This window comes from Opisthocomus hoazin, chromosome Z, assembly GCF_030867145.1.
Source record: "Opisthocomus hoazin isolate bOpiHoa1 chromosome Z, bOpiHoa1.hap1, whole genome shotgun sequence".
Taxonomy (NCBI): domain Eukaryota; kingdom Metazoa; phylum Chordata; class Aves; order Opisthocomiformes; family Opisthocomidae; genus Opisthocomus; species Opisthocomus hoazin.
In genome coordinates this window covers 10,671,867-10,691,239 of record NC_134454.1, presented here as the reverse complement: position 1 = coordinate 10,691,239, position 19,373 = coordinate 10,671,867, and the positions used below count along the sequence as shown (strand labels likewise).

General features: G+C 41.7%; 1 protein-coding gene across 1 annotated transcript in view; it reads left to right on the top strand.

The window, feature by feature from the left end:
• The window catches only part of ANKRD31 (ankyrin repeat domain 31), a 76,214-nt gene that overhangs the window by 13,935 nt on the left and 42,906 nt on the right, over window positions 1-19,373 (top strand). The window contains exons 7-12 of the mRNA XM_075411855.1: window positions 1,130-1,792; window positions 5,232-5,509; window positions 5,833-5,960; window positions 8,746-8,925; window positions 11,860-12,002; window positions 16,040-16,184. Of these exons, the coding sequence (XP_075267970.1) occupies window positions 1,130-1,792; window positions 5,232-5,509; window positions 5,833-5,960; window positions 8,746-8,925; window positions 11,860-12,002; window positions 16,040-16,184 (1,537 nt within the window). The remainder of the gene's footprint in view (window positions 1-1,129; window positions 1,793-5,231; window positions 5,510-5,832; window positions 5,961-8,745; window positions 8,926-11,859; window positions 12,003-16,039; window positions 16,185-19,373) is intronic.

Genomic DNA, 19,373 nt, shown 5'->3' with positions numbered 1-19,373 from the left:
AGTCTGCGCAAATCAGAGAAGTGGTCTAAAAGGAAACTGTAATTGAATACAGCAAAGTAAAACTAGTCAGTACTTAAAAAGGAACAATTAGCTGCTCTAGTATAAGATAGGAAGCAATGCACAGAGGAATAATTTTTCAACAAAGAATGGCTTACACAACACAACAATAATGGCTTACAAAATGTACGTGAGTCAGTGCTGTCAGATTTCTGCTCTTTCTGTTTTATTCTGTGTGAGCTTTATCAAAATTATGTTAGCAGTGTTTAAAGGATTCTTGCACTGCCCAGTATTGCCACTTGCTGGCAGCAAGAGTCTAAAAATACATTGAAAGAGGTTGTTTTAAGACTCAGTATTACCAAGCAACACCACTATTATATACAAATGTTACACAGAAAAAAAAATGTTTTAGGTCTGCTGAAGCATCTCATTTTCTCCTGCAGAAGCATTTGAAACCAAGATAGGAAAAAAAATTAGAAAGTTATTAGTTGGTATGAAAGTGGGTGCGTCTGTTGAAAGTGGCTCAAAGTGAATAGAAAAACAGTAGCAGTATTGCTTTTCCAAGAACCATTATGATTTTGTGGTTCTGTATCCAGTGTGTAAAGTCAAACTTGCAGCCTCCAAACATACTCCTAAGGTTTTGAACTGAAGCTTGTGAGGCTCAAATGCTCCATACCTGTGTGGGATCCACGTAACCACATAATCAAGACTTGCATGTTGTGTTTCACAAACTATGCTTTTTGCGTTATTGTGAATGTATTCAGTTTCGTTGTTTCTGGGTGACAGAAATTTTTAATGCCTTCCTTTTAAAGCCCTTTAACACCCTCAGGTCATTGGCAATGGCATAATATGTTTGACATTGTAACAGATTTAGTCTCTCTTACTCTGGATTTTCGCTGCAAGGGAATTCAGCAGCTGAAGTGCTCTAGTTGTGAAACTGAGACCTCAGTCTAACCCTTGTTAAGAAATTGTATGAGTTCTTAGGGAAGGATATGATTGTTGTAGTTTATGCAAAAAATGCAAATAAAATGTATGTTTATATATGGATGACTTCTAAAGTGCAATACTAATTAAATGCTTTTTAGAATTAGTTGTTCCATTCCTTCTTGTAAACATTTTTTTTAATGTTTAGATTTCACAGAAGTTAAGTAATGAAGATCTGACTCCAGAAATAAGCCTCTGTCTAGATACCCTTCTGGAGGATGGAATAGCGGTTCCAAAGGAGCAGACACCACAGGATATATTTCCACATGGTTTAGAAGACTGCCAGAGAACCTGCATGACCGTTATTGACACAGATAACGAAGTAAAAGAACATTCCCCTAACAATGATACAGATCTTTCACGGACATCCTCAGAGAAGATATGCTTGGAAGCATTCACTGAACAGAATGTAGAGACTGGTGAATTTGAAACCAGTGATTTGTTGAGATCCCTCAGTGATACTGAGAGTCTTAAAATGATAAACTCATTGTCTGACCAGTTAGAGTGTCAGAGTCATGCCTGTTCCATTGATCCCTCAGCAGATGAGAGCAGCGATGCCCTGCCAGTACAGCTTGTGACAGCTCTGGATTCCTTGTCAGGATCTGTGGTACAACCTGTCAGTCCTGTAGTACCGAGTGAGAGACAGCTTAGCACTGGGGGAGAGCAGTTGAATTCAGAACCGAGTATTCCACAGTTAGATGATGACTGTACGCAGATAACAAACGTGATTGAGCCTCAACTTGCTACAGTTCAGGTGGAAGAAGTAAAAGCCTTAACAGGATCTATCTTGCAGAGGACAACAAATGAGCAAGTATATACACAGTTTAATTACATTTGAAAATCAGTGTTTATCTTAAAATATTTTATAGAATAACCAAATTGTGGCTAAGATGTGAATCTTGGCTAAGATGTGAATCTTAGGGAACAATAATTTACATATTTAATGCATTTCAGTTGTTTTTGTTTTCAAAGTCCCGTAGTGTTTTTCTGTTTTGGTATATCCGTGTTATGAAAATGGCTGAGCTTGCTGGGATGGGAAATCCTAGTAAAGTCAATTCACTGACTGACATGGAAATCTAGAATCAGTGTGGGAGTTTCAAAAACTCCTGGCCACCGTGTACATCTTCTATGTCTAGTGTTCCCTCCAAGGCGAGTTCCAAAACACTGTTCTATTATTTCATTGTAGCACACTGGCATATACCAGCCAATTTCAACTGTAGGTTCCTACCCCTGCTGGTTCTGTTTTCTCTTCAGACTATAGTATGCCATTTTCTGTTATCATATTCTGTTATCACTGTAGCATACAAATACTTAGCAGATATTACAAAGAAATTATAGCTATGTCTTTTCTGTAGACTTGAAAGGTTACTGATGGGGATTTTTCACACGTATATTTAGAAGTGCATTCATTTTGTTTAGTTCTGCTGATGTGAGACTTACTGAAAAAACTGAGGCATGGTTTTATGTTCATGTCCTCCCCTGAAGAAGCCAGTATATATGGATACAACGTGTGATCCTTCTTTCTGTTTTCTTTTACCCTGTGCTGTTCTCACCACGATGTTGCATCCTGTGCTGTAAAGGTGATCTGGAACAGGTCATTTGGATTCAACAACACGAACACAGAAATCTGGAGAGAAACATAAAGGGAAAGCAACGCTATAGTCTCTTCTTGTTTAGACTATAATAAGGGAAAGAGAAAGACAGAGAATGTGAGACGTATGTTTATTCTATTGAGTGTAGTAGACATCCCTTGTAAACCTGGAATCAGATTATCTGCGCTGTGTTTTCTCTGAATAATCTGGAACTGCAAATCAATGATCAGCCACATATAAATAGCTGTTTAAGGTGGTTTTACAGCCACTTTGCTTCCCCACAATGGCATAAATCATCCAAACGCTAGGAATTAATTCCCTCTTTTGCTGGTAGTATTGACTGAATATACCAGTACTTAATAAAATGTGCCACAAAGGTAGCTAATTTCAGGGTGCCAAAATGTCTCTAGGCTAATTGTCTCAGAACAATAGCAACTCACAAAGCTCTTTCAGTGAAGTGTTGATTTCTTAAATTTGTAGCACAGCAGTGTGAAGCTTAATGTATAGATTTACTCGATATTGAGGTTAAGATTGTGAAGCAGGGTCCTGTGGGAATGGGGATCTAGAATCTCCTGTCGATCAAGAATTGATTTGAGTGGGTTTTGTGCCTCCTTCTGTTCTTGAAGGCAGAAAGTAGCGAGGCAGTCTAATGGGGAAAAAATCCCAGTTAATTTTTTAGTAACTGTTGTGTTCTAACAGTATATTGTTCACAATAGTCTTTTCTCATCCTGGTTTCTTCAGAATATCCTTGCTGTGGTGAAACAAGTGCTCATATGAGGAGAGCCTGTACTGTCCTGTAGATACAATCAGGATGCTAGATAGCCCATTTATTTTAATATATGTTCGTTTATAAAGCAAGTGGCTTTTTTTTCTCTTTGAAGTGTTTTCTTCTTTTTTCTAGCCTTCCTCCCATAGCAGGTGTAATGCATAGAAAGTACTGCATTGATAGTTTTGTAAACTGAAATATTTGGTTTTCCCCAAGTGCCATGTTAATGTCTCTTGACCTGGAGGGACCACTTCTAGGAATGCAGTTCACCTCTTCAGTAGCATCTCTGCTGAATATGTAAATTAAAAAACTTAAGCAGCAAATCTTCCGCTTCCATTTGTATCCCAAGAAAGGACTAACAAATTCTCCCACATCAGTGTGGAAGAATTTGTATACATGTGTGCTGAGGGTGTGTCCTAAGAGCTTTCGGCATTAGTCAAGTGTGCAATAATCCAGTGAGTACACAGGTTTCACCAACTGGAGTGACACTCAGCAGCACGTCAGACTCACTTGACAAAAACAGTGAATAAACTCAAGTAACTCAAATTAACTGCTATGTGGTTACATATCTTTAGGGTGGGATTTCTCTCCCTTACTGTTAGGGGTAAGCCTCTGATACACACCAGTCATTTAGGTTGCCTTTTGCACAACTTAGGGCGAGGTGAATCACCATCGTCTCTGATAGTAGCTCTTCCTCTTTGCTGGTGGTAGGAGTAAAGAGGATGCCTAGTGTCATGTAGATGCCTGGCTTTTAGAAGGCTGAAGGTAGTTGAAGTGTATCATCTGTGGTGGCTGTAGCTCATGGATGGTATGTCTTTAGAAATAACTTCTCAGCTGGGAGTTACTGAACCTCGGGTGAAACATGGTTCTTGATCTTGTGCACATTTCATAGAATCATAGAATCATAGAAAGTTTTGGGTCGGAAGGGACCCCTAGAGGTCATCTAGTCCAACCCCCCCGCAGCGAGCAGGGACACCACTAACTAGATCAGGTTGCTCAGAGCCCTGTCCAACCTGGTCTTGAATGTTTCCAGGCATGGGGCCTCCACTGCCTCTTTGGGCAACCCGTTCCAGTGTTTCACAACCCTCATTGTAAAGAATTTCTTCCTTATATCCAGCCTAAACCTACCCTGTTTCAGTTTAAAACCATTACCCCTCGTCCTGTCACTGCTGTCTCTACTAAAAAGATTGTCCCCATCTTTCCTATAGGCTCCCTTTAAGTACTGGAAGGCTGCAATCAGGTCTCCCCGCAGCCTTCTCTTCTCCAGGCTGAACAAGCCCAACTCTCTCAGCCTGTCCTCATAGGAGAGGTGCTCCAGCCCTTGGATCATTTTTGTAGCCCTCCTTTGGACCCGCTCCAACAGTTCCATGTCCTTCTTGTGCTGAGGGCTCCAGAGCTGAACGCAGGACTCCAGGTGAGGTCTCATCAGAGCAGAGTAGAGGGGCAGTGCAAGAGTGAGAGAAGATGGGCTAGCTTCAGACATCTTAAACATGACTTTGTTTTTTAGGACAGGACCTTGTGTCCATAGAAGACTGAAGTGAATCTGTTAAGTCATTGAATATGTCTGACCAACGAACTTTCAGATAGTAACAAGTTTTGTTTACCATCAGCCAGCCTAGGTTTATTATTCAAGTTGTGATACCTAGTATCCTAATTCACTTGGCTAATCCTGCCAGGAGCAGGTCGTGTGGCCTACTACTTTAGGAGTGCCTCTCCTTTGGCAGCCTCTGTCACTCGTCTCTGTTGAATTCGAGTTACTCACTTAAGGAGTGCCTCTCCATTGTCTGTGAGCACATGTAATTTCTAAGACTTTTCTTGGAGAGGTTGCATATAGAGCCCTTGTTCTAACTGCATGCTTACCTGTTGCTTATAATATTACTTTTTTGTTACAGCTTGTAGGTGATCAGCAGAGAGAGAAAGAAGTAATTTCAGATTACTGGGGTGCCACCTCTGGTGAAAAGCAAAGTGGGGAGAGAAGTTCACATTCAGTGAAGGCTGCAGCATGTGCAGAAACAGCCCAAACAACATCAAGGAGAGCAATGCAGTTAAGAGAGACCTCCTCAAGAAAGTGCAGAGATCATGTTTCCAGTCATCACAAAATACTAGAAGACACTCAACAGATGATGTCTCACAGTGGCAAAACAACAAGAAACAAAGCTAAGGATTCAGAGTATGACAAAATCATGCATAATAATCTTAAATTATTGTTTTAAATTATTTTAGCAAATACCATGCATACAGAGTACTCATTCCTCATGTAAATGACTTTAAATGGTCAGAAAGTAAAGGTTTTAGCTTTTACTTAAAGATCTGAAAGTCAGTTTCTCTCCTGATTTACTCTTTATTCAGTACTACCTATGTTAGCCTATATACTTTCATGCTATTATAGACTTTGTTTTAAAATCAGATATGTTCACATTCTTAGCTCTAGTAGAAACATCAATTTATATAGAGAAGAGTATTTTTGTTGATTCTAAGCAAATCTGTTGCCAGTAAATTTCAGAAATCTACTTCTAAGGACAAGCAAGATCTAGAAACCAACATATGCCAAGAAAGAAGTCTGGATGAGGATAGGAAAACTGAGCAGAGAAGAAGGAGCAAGAGAATCAAAAACAAGCAGAGTAAGATATTTTCTCATGTTTATCGTACAGCTTATTTTTTTGTTTTAATAACTACACTGAATAAAATATAATTCATAACATATCCAATATATTGTGGCATATATTTCCTTTAAAATGATGTTATAAACATGGAATTTAGTAATTAAAAATTATTGATATTTTCCCTCACTTGTTTAAACCTACATATTAACAACTGAACAGTTGACTCATTTGTATAAACTCATTAAGAATCATGAGAATTTTTCCATTTTTTATCACAGTGTTATGTATGAAAAAATTATGGTGTGTTCTGAAAGGCAGAAGAAGAATGTTTTCATGCAGGGTAAAAATGTAGATCTTGGTGTGCATTTATATATCCTTCTATAATCTAGTATTCTGTGTGCAACATCATTCTGAGGGCAGTGCCGTACCCCAGAATTGACCCATACAAAATAGTTTATTCTGTTCTGAATGCCTGCTGCTGTTATCCTGTCTGTTTTAAATATAGCATTATAGGGCCTTCACTGCCACAGTCATGCAGCACACTTTGAAGTATTTTTCCTTGCAGTGTGCTTTGTCAGAGAGAAAGATTGCTTTTTTGTCCTTTGAAGATGCATACAGAGAAATTCTTTGCCTTGCAGAGGAAGTGCAGAAGAGAATAAATAATTTCCTCACTTCAGTGCTCACTCCAGCACCTTTAAGATTGGGGTCTTAAAAGTTTTAGATGGTTTTGTTTTGTTTTGTTTGTTTTGTTTTGTTTTGTTTTGTTTTGTTTTGTTTTGTTTAAGCCACCTCAGTCTGGGTTTATCTGTGCACCTACAATCATTTAAACAGCTTACAAAGTTTGGAAATATTTCAACTGTATCAGCTACTTTCTAGATCATAGAAAATATGTATCATTCTACCTCCAATTAACAACCCTTCTCTTTTTCAAAGTTTGAATTATTCCCAGTGGAAGCACTGTTTTTATGAGATTTAAAGTTGTATGGCTAACTGCTCATCTGCTTCAGATTGACTGACTAGTTTCCACTCAAAAACTGAGGTTTTTTTTTAGCATGATTTCTGCAGAAAGAGTTGCACTGCCTATAGAGGTAGCTTCGTGTTAATCCAATCTGGCAAGTTTACCTCACTTTTGCATCAGACCTAGCAATCAAGAGTCTCTGAGTCATCTTAGTTTGGTAATTCACTGAAAAAACAGTCCCACGAAAAGTTTCAGTGTAGATTAGCAGACATCACCTGTTTTGCACAAGGTCAGACACAAGGAAGGTGGTAGGAAAGGCAAAGTAGAAGTGATGGGAAATAGTTCCTCTTGGAAGTGACAGGTTAAATCGGATTAAACATAACATGACACTGCACCTTGTTCTGTGTATGGCAGTCCAATTTAATCCCTCCTGAACTGCTTGGCTAGTTTAAACCGTATTTGACTAGGGACTGCAGTATCTTAAATGATTAAGGTCTTTCAAGGCTGGACAGGTAGAGTAGAGGGACTGTCTGTGTGCTCACCTGAGGGAAGGTCCTGGGTAAACTCATATCTGTTAGATTTGAAAAATGTGCAGAGTCAGTTATGTAAGAAGGCTGGGAATTAGTCTGAGCTACGGTATATCACTGTGCACAAAACAGCAGAGACATCAGGCTTTGTGAGTTACAGCTCTGGGAGAAATGTGCGTTTTAAGGTCATACTTAAAATGTCTGTTCCTGACACACAGATGGAGTTTTAGGGCTGGTGAGCAACATCTCCTGCAGCTGGTGGAGAGGAGCAGTGTATAGAGACTGCTGTCCCTGCAAACCCAAGGTTTTTCATTAGTAGATCAGTTAGTGGCCTAGGCCATGCGTTGTGCTTTCCTGCAGGCAATCTTTCTGTCCTTTCCAGCCTCCCTTCTTTCTTCCCTCCCTGTTTTACAGAAGAGACAGTAGCCAGGATGTTCTTCACCACAGTGTGAAGGGATGCTGGGATGGCACTGCTGGTGAAGTACAGAACAGCTCATCTATGTATTGGAAATAGTTTCACCCAAGCTGAAAAGAGTAATGAGTGCGTAAGGGGAGATAGCAGTTATTTTGTAACATAATAAACTAAAAATTAAAACTAGCATATTTTACATTTTTACATTTAGGTCTTGTATTCCCAACCAAGTGTTCAACTTGCACTCATTGCAGAAGTGGCTGAGCTGGTTTTGAAGTAATCTGAGGGAGCTAATCTCAATCACTATCCTAGTGTAAATACTCCTTGCTCACAAAGTGGAGATTTTAAAACATAAATGAGTACAAAAGAACTGCTGATAAATTTGACTTTTAAGAAAAGAGAAATTACTGAGTAACTGACTAGCTATTGAAATGCTCATCTTGTGATGAATTGTAACCTAGAATAGCAGTTTTATCATCTAGTGGGAAACAATGCACTTTGCAAAAATGCCATTAGAAAGGAAAAAGTCTAAACTTAACACACTTTCACAAAGTCGTATTCCTGTGTGTTGAATTCCAGTTGGAGTTTTGTTATGGAATTCACTATGGCATCTTTTGTTGAATGGTATTATTATTTAGTAGATAGTGCATTTTTTGAGATCACAGAATCACAGAATGGTAGGGGTTGGAAGGGACCTCTGTGGGTCATCTAGTCCAACCCTCCTGCCGAAGCAGGGTCACCTGCAGTAGGCTGTAGAGGACCTTGTCCAGAGATGCTTGTTTCTACTAGATGGAATGAGCATTTTTTCTCTAGAAAGCCTATTTACTAACTGTAATGCCAAGAGAAGCCAAAGTAAAAGCGGAAAGATACTTTTCTGTTCAACAGGTCTTTTACATTATTTTTCAGGACAAGAAGCCTTTGGTAGGAATTCTGTAAATCCTGTGCGCCCCATTCTACTTTCAGTGATCAATAGGAGGAATATTTATGGTGAGACCTTACTGCATAGAGCTGTTGTAGGTCAAGACCTAGACCTTGTATGTAACATAATAAAAGCTGGCGGAAATGTAAATGTTCAGGATTATGCTGGTAAGTTGCAATTATATTATAATACTATTTTCAAAGCAAGTATCTACATATAACTAACAAAAATGCATATTATGAGTTTGTGCAGTGGTCTGCTAGTTAGTAGATTATTAAATTTTCATTGGTTTAACTTGGTAGTTGTTCATGAGAAAATATATAGATATGTGTATAAAAGTACATTAAAAAAGCAAATTTTGTGGAAAAAGTAAGCACTTGAAGAATTACAAAGTGATGCAATTAAGTTTCCTTAGCCTTGTTGAACAATCTTGTGCACGCTTATCACAAAACAGTCTTTTAATTAAATAATCAGTATGATGGTTTTTAAAGATTTGGGTTTTGATCCATTTCAGTGGCCAATTTGAGACGCCTGGACTCTGATTTTGCCCCTTTCATCTTAAAAGAATTTGTAGCTGCATAATTTAGCACTATTTTGATTTTGTAGAGTTGTATGTACTAGCAATTCACATTATCCAACTTCATGTGTGATAGTCTGTGTCAAAGACTTTGCCACACCCTAAAGTATGAATTGATTGTTTCAAACATAAGACTGTTCCTTATTTTGTAGTTCCTTGTCTCATTGTTTGGGCTCTGATAAACTCCCATAAGAAAAGAGGGAATGGTTTCACAGACAGCTGCCTGTTTTGTTAGAAAACTTTAATTCATTCTTAGAGTGTTTCCATCCTGTGCAGTGGCTTGGATTTCACAGCTGTTCTGTGGGAATGAAAAACAAATGTGTTCTGCAGTGAAAGGCTATTGCATAATGCAGGCATATAACAAACCAATATTAAGGTAGAGTTTCTCTGTCTTCTGCAATGTACTGAGGGATAGATTGGGTCAGCAGCAAATTTCAAACTTTTACAGTATAGGACTCTGGCATTTGAGGTAACAGAGTGACTCGTAATGTGTGTCAACTTGTGCTAGAGGGTGGGTGAGAAAGTATTTTTTAGTTTGGTTTAAAAGCCACCTGCTGACAACAGAGAAAACTTCATAGTGTTGAGTTCAACTGCAGCCTCTGTGGGCAAGTGTACTAAAATTGGCACGTTTTGCCAGACCACTCCTTCTTCATCCACCAGACTCTGACTGCTATTTTTTAGTGTGAAAGGAGTACAACTGCACAAGTTATGTTTTACTTGAACTCCTTGAAGAGATGTGAGGCCATGCTTTTTCTTTTTGAGTGAGGGAGATGTGATCAGAAAGAAGTAGAGTTGTTAGACCTGTGCCATTTTGAAATGCACTTTCATCTCAGTCTCTTTGGGAATCATTGTTCTGATGATTATATTCTTCTTCTATGCCTTTTCTCTTCCTTTAAAACCCTCCACCAGTAATTATCCATGTCTTAGCCCAGTATTTTTCCTTCTTCCTGTGCTTCAGTACTCTGCTTCAGTACCTTACTGAGTTCTTGGGTTCTAGGTTTTTTTCCTCCTTTTTATTTCCTGGACATCAGCACGTAGGATATGGATAGCAGTTTGAGTCTTGATTCACAGTGCCTTGAGGGAGCTGACAAACAGTTGCAATGAAACTTGTATTTCTCCTTGGTCTGGAGCATGCACAGTGTCCTTGGAGAATCATGTTGCTAAACTCTAATGATTATCAGTTGAACATGTTGCAGGTTCAATTTTTCAAGGGCTTAGTAGTGTATCAGATACTTTTTACTGAGGGAGAATTAGGTGCTTTCTCCTAAGTGAACATTTTTTGTCCTCCACTTAACAGATTTCAAGCTTTTGCTCCAGAATATGGAGTTACTAGAGTTTCTTAATGGAATAGGCTTTATAAAATGCAAGTAAAATGTTTTACAGATGATACTGTTAAAAAAAATTAATCTTGAAGCGCTGTCAACGTTAGGCAATGTAGTTGAAACTTAGTTGAGTTTCAAGCATTCAGGAACAAAGCCTAAAGGCACAAAATATTTGGAGAACGTGATGCAACATCCTGTGCCCATAATAAACCAATTCAGTACACATATACAATGTTCTGGGTTAGGTGGTGTGTAAGAGAGCCTCAAGAGTTTCTCTTTCCAAAGAAGCCAAGATTATTTTGCTCAATGGCAGCAGAACAGTCTTAATAAGCTTAATTCACATATTAATTCACGTACTTAGTGTGTAAATTAGACCCAGACAACTTTCTAATGTTGGAAGATGGTTGTAGAGTAAGGCTGTCCATCAAAATGGCCTTCCGGAGGGAATCCTGTTTTGAGAGCTGGAAGATAGGAAGTGGAAGATCCTCTGACTTTTTGCTTTACATTTCTCGCTCTGCAAAAAACTCACATACTGAGTATTGAAGGAACTGATGCAAGGCTATGCTAAACCCACTTCAAACGCTTACATTCCATCTTTTATTTTTCCTGAACACCTCCTTCAGGGGGTAGAATTGTTCTGTGGATCGTGAAGCTTATAGCTTGGTTTATTTAATATAGCTGGGAATGGATATGGGGTGTCAGTAAGGATTTTTCATTGCTTTAGTTGGAAATTCCAACCATCCTTGAATAGTCTCAAAAAACATTTTTGTCTGGCAATAAAGACTCCCAAGGTTTTAATTTGTCTCTTCTTTCTTACTTAACCCTCTTTAGCATGGCTGTGTAAATTACAGTGCCACGAAAAATTATCTTGTTCTTAAAATAGCAAATATGTTCTGTTCGGGAAGAAATTACTAAGATATGGGTAGAAGAATTTTTATTCTTTCATAGCAGAACTATCAAATCAAAGACTAATGTTGTTACAGCAGCACCTGGTTCTTCAGCAAGTGCAAATTTTGACCAAAGAGTGAGATCTCCAAACCCTTGTGACTTTTTCATAAATATTTCTTCATACAATGTATTGTAAAATGTGTTGGTTTTTACCTTTTCAGTATAGTCTCTGAAGTATATATCAAATAGACAACTTAAAACTTTTTATAAATTGTTTCACCAAAATGTGAAATACAGGCTTTTCTTTTTCATAGGCTGGACTGCACTACATGGAGCAAGTGTGGAAGGCTTTTATGGGATAGCGAGTGAGCTTTTAAAAGCAGGAGCTGATGTTAATGCTAGAGGAAATGAGCAGATAACACCTCTGCAAGATGCAGTTAAAGAAGGCCATTATAAGGTACATTCCAAATTGAAGGCAAATTATGGCTTAGGAGTACAAATGATTGTAGTTGGGTCCAGAAGGTCATGTAATCTTTTTGTAAGCGGCTGGTCTTTTCAGATTACGAGTAAGTTCAGGAACTTGCAAGTCCTTTCTTCCCAATTTCTGTTAAAACCATTCCGTGCTTCAGAAGATTTGTCGAAAAGCAGAAACTATTTTTCTGTTTGGGAGAATGGCCACAGTACTGAGGATTGGATTGCTACTGTTTAATACTACTTGTTCTACTTATTTTGTGATCACTTTGCAGAAGAATTTGTGACCTGAGCAGTCTTCTCTATATAATCGTAGAATCATTAAGGTTGGAAAAGACATCTAAGATCATCAAGTCCAACTGTCCACACGTCACCACCATGCCTACTAAACCATATCCTGAAGTGCCACATCTGCACGTTTTTTGAACACCTCCAGGGATGGTGACTCCACCACTTCCCTGGGCAGCCTGTTACAGTGCTTGGCAGCTCTTTCAGTAAAGAAAGTTTTCCGAATACCTAATCTAAACCTCCCCTGATGCAACTTAAGGCCATTCCCTCTTGTCCTATCACTGGTTACTTGGGAGAAGAGACCAACATCTGCCTCACTGCGACCTCCTTTCAGGTAGTCGTAGAGAGCAATAAGGTCTTCCCTCAACTTCTGCTTCTCCAGACTAAACAACCCCAGCTCCCTCAGCTGCCCCTCATAAGCCTGGTTCTCCAGACCCTTCACCAGCCTCTTTCCCCTTCTCTGGACGTGCTCCAGCAGCTCAATGTCTTTCTTCTAGTGAGGGGCCCAAAACTGAACACAGTACTTGTGGTGCGGCTTCACCAGTGCTGAGTACAGGGGCACGATCACCTCCCTGCTCCTGCTGGCCTGATCCAAGCCAGGATGCTGTTGGCCTTCTTGGCCACCTGGGCACACTGCTGGCTCATGTTCAGCCAGCTGTCGACCAACACCCCCAGGTCCTTTTCCTTCAGGCAGCTTTCCAGCCACTCCTCCCCAAGCCCCTAGCGCTGCATGGGGTTGTTGTGACCCAAGTGCAGGACCCAGCACTTGGCCTGGTTGAACCACATACAGTTGGCCTCGGCCCATCGATCCAGTCTGTCCAGGTCCCTCTGCAGAGCCTTCCTACCCTCGAGCAGATCAACACTCCCGCCCAGCTTGGTGTCACCTGCAAACTTACTGAGGGAGCACTCAATCCCCTCATCCAGATCATTGATAAAGATGTTAAACAAGACTGGCCCCAAAGCTGAGCCCTGGGGAACACCACTTGTGACCAGCCACCGGCTGGATTTAACTCCATTCACCACCACTCTCTGTGCTCGGACATTCAGCCAGTTCTTTATCCAGCGAAGAGTACACCCATCCAAACCATGAGAAGCTAGGTTCTCCAGGAAGATGCTGTGGGGAACAGTGTCAAAGGCCTTACTAAAGCCAAGGCAGACAACATCCACAGCCTTTCCCTCATCTACTAGGCGGGTCACCTGGTCATAGAAGGAGATCAGGTTAGTCAAGGAGGACCTGCCTTTCATGAACCCATGCTGGCTGGGCCTGATCCCCTGGTTGTCCTTCACGTGCCTGGTGAGCAGACTCAGGATGAATTACTCCATAATATTCCCCAGCACCGAGGTCAGGCTGACAGGCTTGTAGTTCCTGGGGTCCTACTTCCGGCCCTTCTTGTAGATGGGCGTCACATTAGGAGGTCTCTAGTCATCTGGGACCTCCCCTGTTAGCCAGGACTGCTGATAGATGGTGGAGAGTGTCTTGGCCATCTCCTCCACCAGCTCCCTCAGTACTCTTGGGTGGATCTGATTTGGCTGCTTAGACTTGTGAGTGTCCAGGTGGCATAGCAGATTGTTAACTGCTTCCTCCTGGATTATGGGAGGTTTGTTCTGCTCTCCTTCGCGGTCCTCCAGCTCTGGGGGCTGAATACGCTGGGAATAACCGGTCTGATTTAGTAAGCATGCATGTATGGTGAGCAGCTGCAGCCATGCACAGACATTTTTTGTGTGTTAACATAGCATGGAGAGTTGTGAAGACAAGGCTTTATATTTTGTATGCTCTTAAACAGAAAGTCAGATGAATAGTCAATCTGAATTAATTGTAAGTTTTGTTGCCAAATGCTGTGGTTTCATAAGCCTGTGTTTGAACTGTGGATCCTCTTTCAGTCTGGCCTCCACTTGTCTGTTTGTGCATGTTCCTGGGGTGGCCCACATCTGTATAGGAGTTCTGCATGTCCCCTTTACCTGCTTGCTGTTTCTTTCTCTAGAAGGGCATGTATGCTGACTAGTACTTACTGATTTACAAGATTTCTTTTTTTTTTTTTTGTGGGATGTAGTATATTTTGCCTGTAAACATTTGCTTGCTTTCTGTTTCACAACTGAGATAAGACTTAATCTGTTTCTCACCGAGTCTCCCTGGAGCAAACAGGAAGAGTGGACTTTAGGTTAATAATTTTCTCTGGAGAGTTGAGAGCCGCAAGCTTGATTTTCAGCTTGTGTTTCACAGACTCTTGCAGGTTCTTGAAATATTTCTGAGTTTTGTGAAAGTATCTAGGACACAATGTCTGTGGTTATGCATGAAGGACTCTGTACCTCCGCAAGTAATATTTAGAGGTCAGCAACTTGAAGGATGTTGGAAGAACACTGATCTCCGCTAGGTCACTTGAGGCACGCCAACATCATTCAACATGGAGCTGTGTTAGAGTGATGTGAGCTGATGTATCCACAGGGAATGGTACTGCATGGTAACGCTGAATTTACTCAGGAGCGGTATAGCTGTATCACTGCAGTGGTCTGTCAGGCTTAATTTTTCTTGCTTTGGCCTGGCAACAAAATAGCGATAGTCATTCAGTAGTACGACTTTTGGTAACATGGTATTTGGAGCTGTTTCTTTAAAAGCTCTGCGTGAAGTTACTATTATTATTAACACACCTTTTGACTGCTTTATCCCTTTCTCTGTCTGCAATGTGGCAAAACTGATTTCTTATGTCAGAAAAATGGTTAGTATCTGAAAGATTTTCTAATTGTACAGTTGAGGGGGAGAGCATACAAATGTGATGTGTAGCTGGAGACCTCATTAATGAAGAAGAGTTCTCAACATTCCTCGTTTAAAAAAATCTGTAGATTTGGGACAACTTGTGACACCCAAGAGGATTTTTGCTGTATATTGGCACCTTTTTTATTCGCTCTCTTGTTAGGAGAATGTATGGATTGAGAAAACTTCACTAGCAATTTCCTCAGCAGCAATCTAGTTAGAAGTAATGAGGGACTTTAAACACATGGGTGAAGGAAGTGAGTCAAGCTCAATCTAAAATGTTAACAGATGCTGAAGAGAGAAAGGCAGAGGTACAAGTAAAACTACACTAGTGCTGGAATAAGATTGCAGGATTACCTACAGAAAGGAAATCATCAGATTGTAAACTTCCCATGTCTTAGAAAAGTATTCTACAAAGATAGATGAAACATTTTGCTAAAGTCATAATTTCTTGAAAAACAACAGAATCAGGCTTTACATTTGTATGGAAATCGTAATGTTGGTAAGACCCTCAGAGTGGGTTTCATTTGACCAGGTGTTTGTTGTAACATCTGAAATAGCTGTCAAAACCTCCCTTTGAAGTCACAGTAGACACACCTAGAGCACAATTTATTTCCTCCTAAAGTAGATATCCTAAATAGGTAATCTGACTCATACCCTAAAATCACCTGTTATTTTCCACCAATTAAGAGCTATGGAGGGATGAATCCTACCCTGTATTTTGGCAGATCTTGGCTATAATGACATCAGGTTTAACAACTGGAATGAGTTTATAAAAATGAAAATAATAAGACTATAGGATAATGGTGCATCTAGGGGAATGCCTGGGGTATATTAACTACAATAGAGAGGGATTGTTTGTTGTAGGCCTTAGATTTGGTTTTAGTTGCTAATATTGTCGAGTACAAGAGACAGAAGCCTGTATGAGGAAGGAGTATGGAAAATACTGTCAGAAAAGAAACAATCTGTAAAACTTCTTTTTCTAGATGGCAGAACTATTACTTTCATATGGAGCAGATCCCTTATTAAAAAATGAGTTGGGAAGGTGTGCATTAGAAGAAGCTTCTGACCCGTCTATGAGGAAACTACTTGAAAGCTATGTAGCGAAATCCAGTACATATTCAGTATCAGGTAGGAGAGAATTATTCTAACATATCATCACTGGTAAATGAAGAAATTCAGAACATCTTTTACGCTGTATTTTGCTAATTACTGCTAGTGATTCTGTGTGCTGTCTGAGTACCAGTGAACACTTCTTACCCAGCACAATTGCTGTACATTGGTAAAGTGTAAAAGACAATGATGTCCAACTTTTTCTTAGTCTGGAGCTACCTTTAAATTTGAAGTGAAGATATGAAGCACAGTAAGTAGTTGTTTCGTATCTAAACGTAAGACGGAGCATGGCTGGACTTGGTGATGGTTGAGGTATGGGTTAGACCTAGGGAGAAGAGTGCTGGTCACTCTTTAAACATCACTTCCTCCATGCTCAGGAGCGATGCATCCCCCTGAGAAAGAAATCTAGCAAAGGAGGCAGGAGACCAGCATGGTTGAGCAAGGACCTTCTAGCGGAGACCAGGTGGAAGAGAAAGGTCCATGGAATGTGGAAAGAGGGGCAGGCCACTTGGGAAGAATACAGGAATGTGATCAGAGCATGCACGCATGCGACGAGGAAGGCCAAAGCCCACCTGGAATTGAAGCTGGCAAGGGATGTCAAAAACAACAAGAAGGGCTTCTTCAACTACATCAGCAGCAAAAGGAAGGCTAGGGACAATGTGGGGCCGCTGCTGAATGAGGCGGGTGTCCTGGTGACGGAGGATACAGAGAAGGCAGAGCTACTGAATGCCTTCTTTGCTTCAGTCTTCAGTGCCAAGGCAGGTCCTCAGGAATCCCAGGCCCTGGTGGGAAGAGAAGAAGGCCACAGAGAGGATGACTTTCCCTTGGTCGAGGAGGACTGTGTGAGGGATCGCTTAAGCGATCTGGACATCCACAAATCCACGGGCCCCGATGGAATGCACCCACGAGTGCTGAGGGATATGGCGGATGTCATTGCTGAGCCACTCTCCATCATCTTTGAGAGGTCCTGGAGGACAGGAGAGGTGCCCGAGGACTGGAGAAAGGCCAATGTCACACCAATCTTCAAAAAGGGCAAGAAGGAGGACCCAAGGAACTACAGGCCAGTCAGCCTCCCCTCCATCCCGGGAAAGGTGATGGAGCAGCTCATCCTGGAGATCATCATCAAGCAAGTGGAGGAAAAGAAGGTTATCAGGAGTAGTCAACATGGATTCACCACGGGGAAGTCATGCCTGACCAATCTGATGGCTTTCTACGATGACATGACTGGCTGGGTAGACGAAGGGAGAGCCGTGGATGTTGTCTACCTAGACTTCAGCAAGGCTTTCAACACTGTCTCCCAAAACATCCTCCTGGGAAGCTCAGGAAGTGTGGGCTGGATGAGTGGTCGGTGAAGTGGATTGAGAACTGGCTGAATGGCAGAACTCAGAGGATTGTCATCAGCGGCACTGAGTCTAGTTGGAGGCCGGTAACTGTTGGTGTCCCCCAGGGGTCAGTACTGGGCCCAGCCTTGTTTAACTTCTTCATCAATGACCTGGATGAAGAGTTAGAATGTACCCTCAGCAAGTTTGCTGATGACACAAAACTGGGAGGTGTGGTAGATACACCAGCAGGCTGTGCTGCCATTCAGCGTGACCTGGACAGGCTGGAAAGCTGGGCAGAGAGGAACCTGATGAGGTTCAACAAGGGCAAGTGCAGGGTCCTGCACCTGAGGAGGAACAACCCCATGCACCAGTACAGGCTTGGCGCGGACCTGCTGGAGAGCAGCTCTGCGGAGAGGGACCTGGGTGTCCTGGTGGATGACAGGTTGACCATGAGCCAGCAGTGTGCCCTGGCTGCCAAGAAGGACAATGGCATTCTGGGGTGCATTAGGAGGAGTGTGGCCAGCAGGTCGATGGAAGTTCTCCTCGCCCTCTACTCAGCCCTAATGAGGCCCCATCTGGAGTCCTGTGTCGAGTGCTGGGGTCCCCACTTCAAGAAAGATGAAGAGCTACTGGAGAGAGTCCAGCGGAGGGCTACAAGGATGATGAGGGCACTGGAGCATCTCTCCTATGAGGAGAGGCTGAGGGAGCTGGGCTTTTTGAGCCTGAAGAAGAGAAGGCTGCGAGGGGACCTAATATATGCTTACAAATATCTGAAGGGTGGGTGTCAGGAGGATGGGGCCAAACTCTTTTCAGTGGTGCCCAGCGACAGGACAAGGGGCAATGGGCACAAACTGAAGCACAGGAAGTTCCATCTGAACATGAGGAAGAACTTCTTCCCTCTGAGGGTGACGGAGCACTGGAACAGGCTGCCCAGGGAGGTTGTGGAGTCTCCTTCTCTGGAGATATTCAAGACCCGCCTGGACAAGGTCCTGTGCAGCCTGCTGTAGGTGACCCTGCTTCAGCAGGGGGGTTGGACTAGATGACCCACAGAGATCCCTTCCAGCCCCTACCATTCTGTGATTCTGTGATTCTGTTCTAAACCTGCACATAGGCTGAATTTTGCAGGGTCGATAAGATTAAAAATGGAGCATCTGTGATTAGATCTAGGTATAAGAGGCTGCCGAGCCTTAACTGCTTATCCTTAACTACTAGTGTTAGTGCTGGGACTAGAGAAATACTGCTGTAGGTAATAGCTAGTGAGTTTTAAGGGGTTGGTATGGGAACATTTTGGCTAAGGTGAGAGTTGGATGTTGTACAGTCTTAGTAACTGAGTTGAGAAGAAGGTTTTGAAGAGGCTGCTTGTTGAGGGACAGATACAAAAAAGGGCCACAAGGTAAGCCTTGATTAGAGTTATAATTAGTACTATTTGACACAGTGGGGCAGTGTGGGCTTTGGTGTGTTTAAATCTAGAAGGAGTCCTCAGCCCTCATACTATTACCCATTATTGCTCTTCCATGTGGGTGTTGATGAAACCACAATGCCTAGTCCGAGGGCAATGAAGAGAGACTTCAGGACTTTGGGACAGTTAGTAAGGGAATCTGGTGCACAGGTAATTTTTTTCCTCTGTTCTTCCAGTTGTGGGCAGCAACATTGGAAGAAACAGACAGACCCAGTCTATTAATACATGGCTCTGTGGCTGGTGTCACCACCACAATTTGGGGTTTTTCAGCAGTGGAATAGTCTACATGGCACCAGGCCTGCTGGTGTTGAATGGGGTTCAGCTTTCTCAAAGGGGAAAGAGGGTCTTTGCTCACAAGCTCAGGGGACTTTTTGACAGAGCTTTAAACTAGGCTTGAAGGGGGAGGGCAATAATATCAGGCTTGCC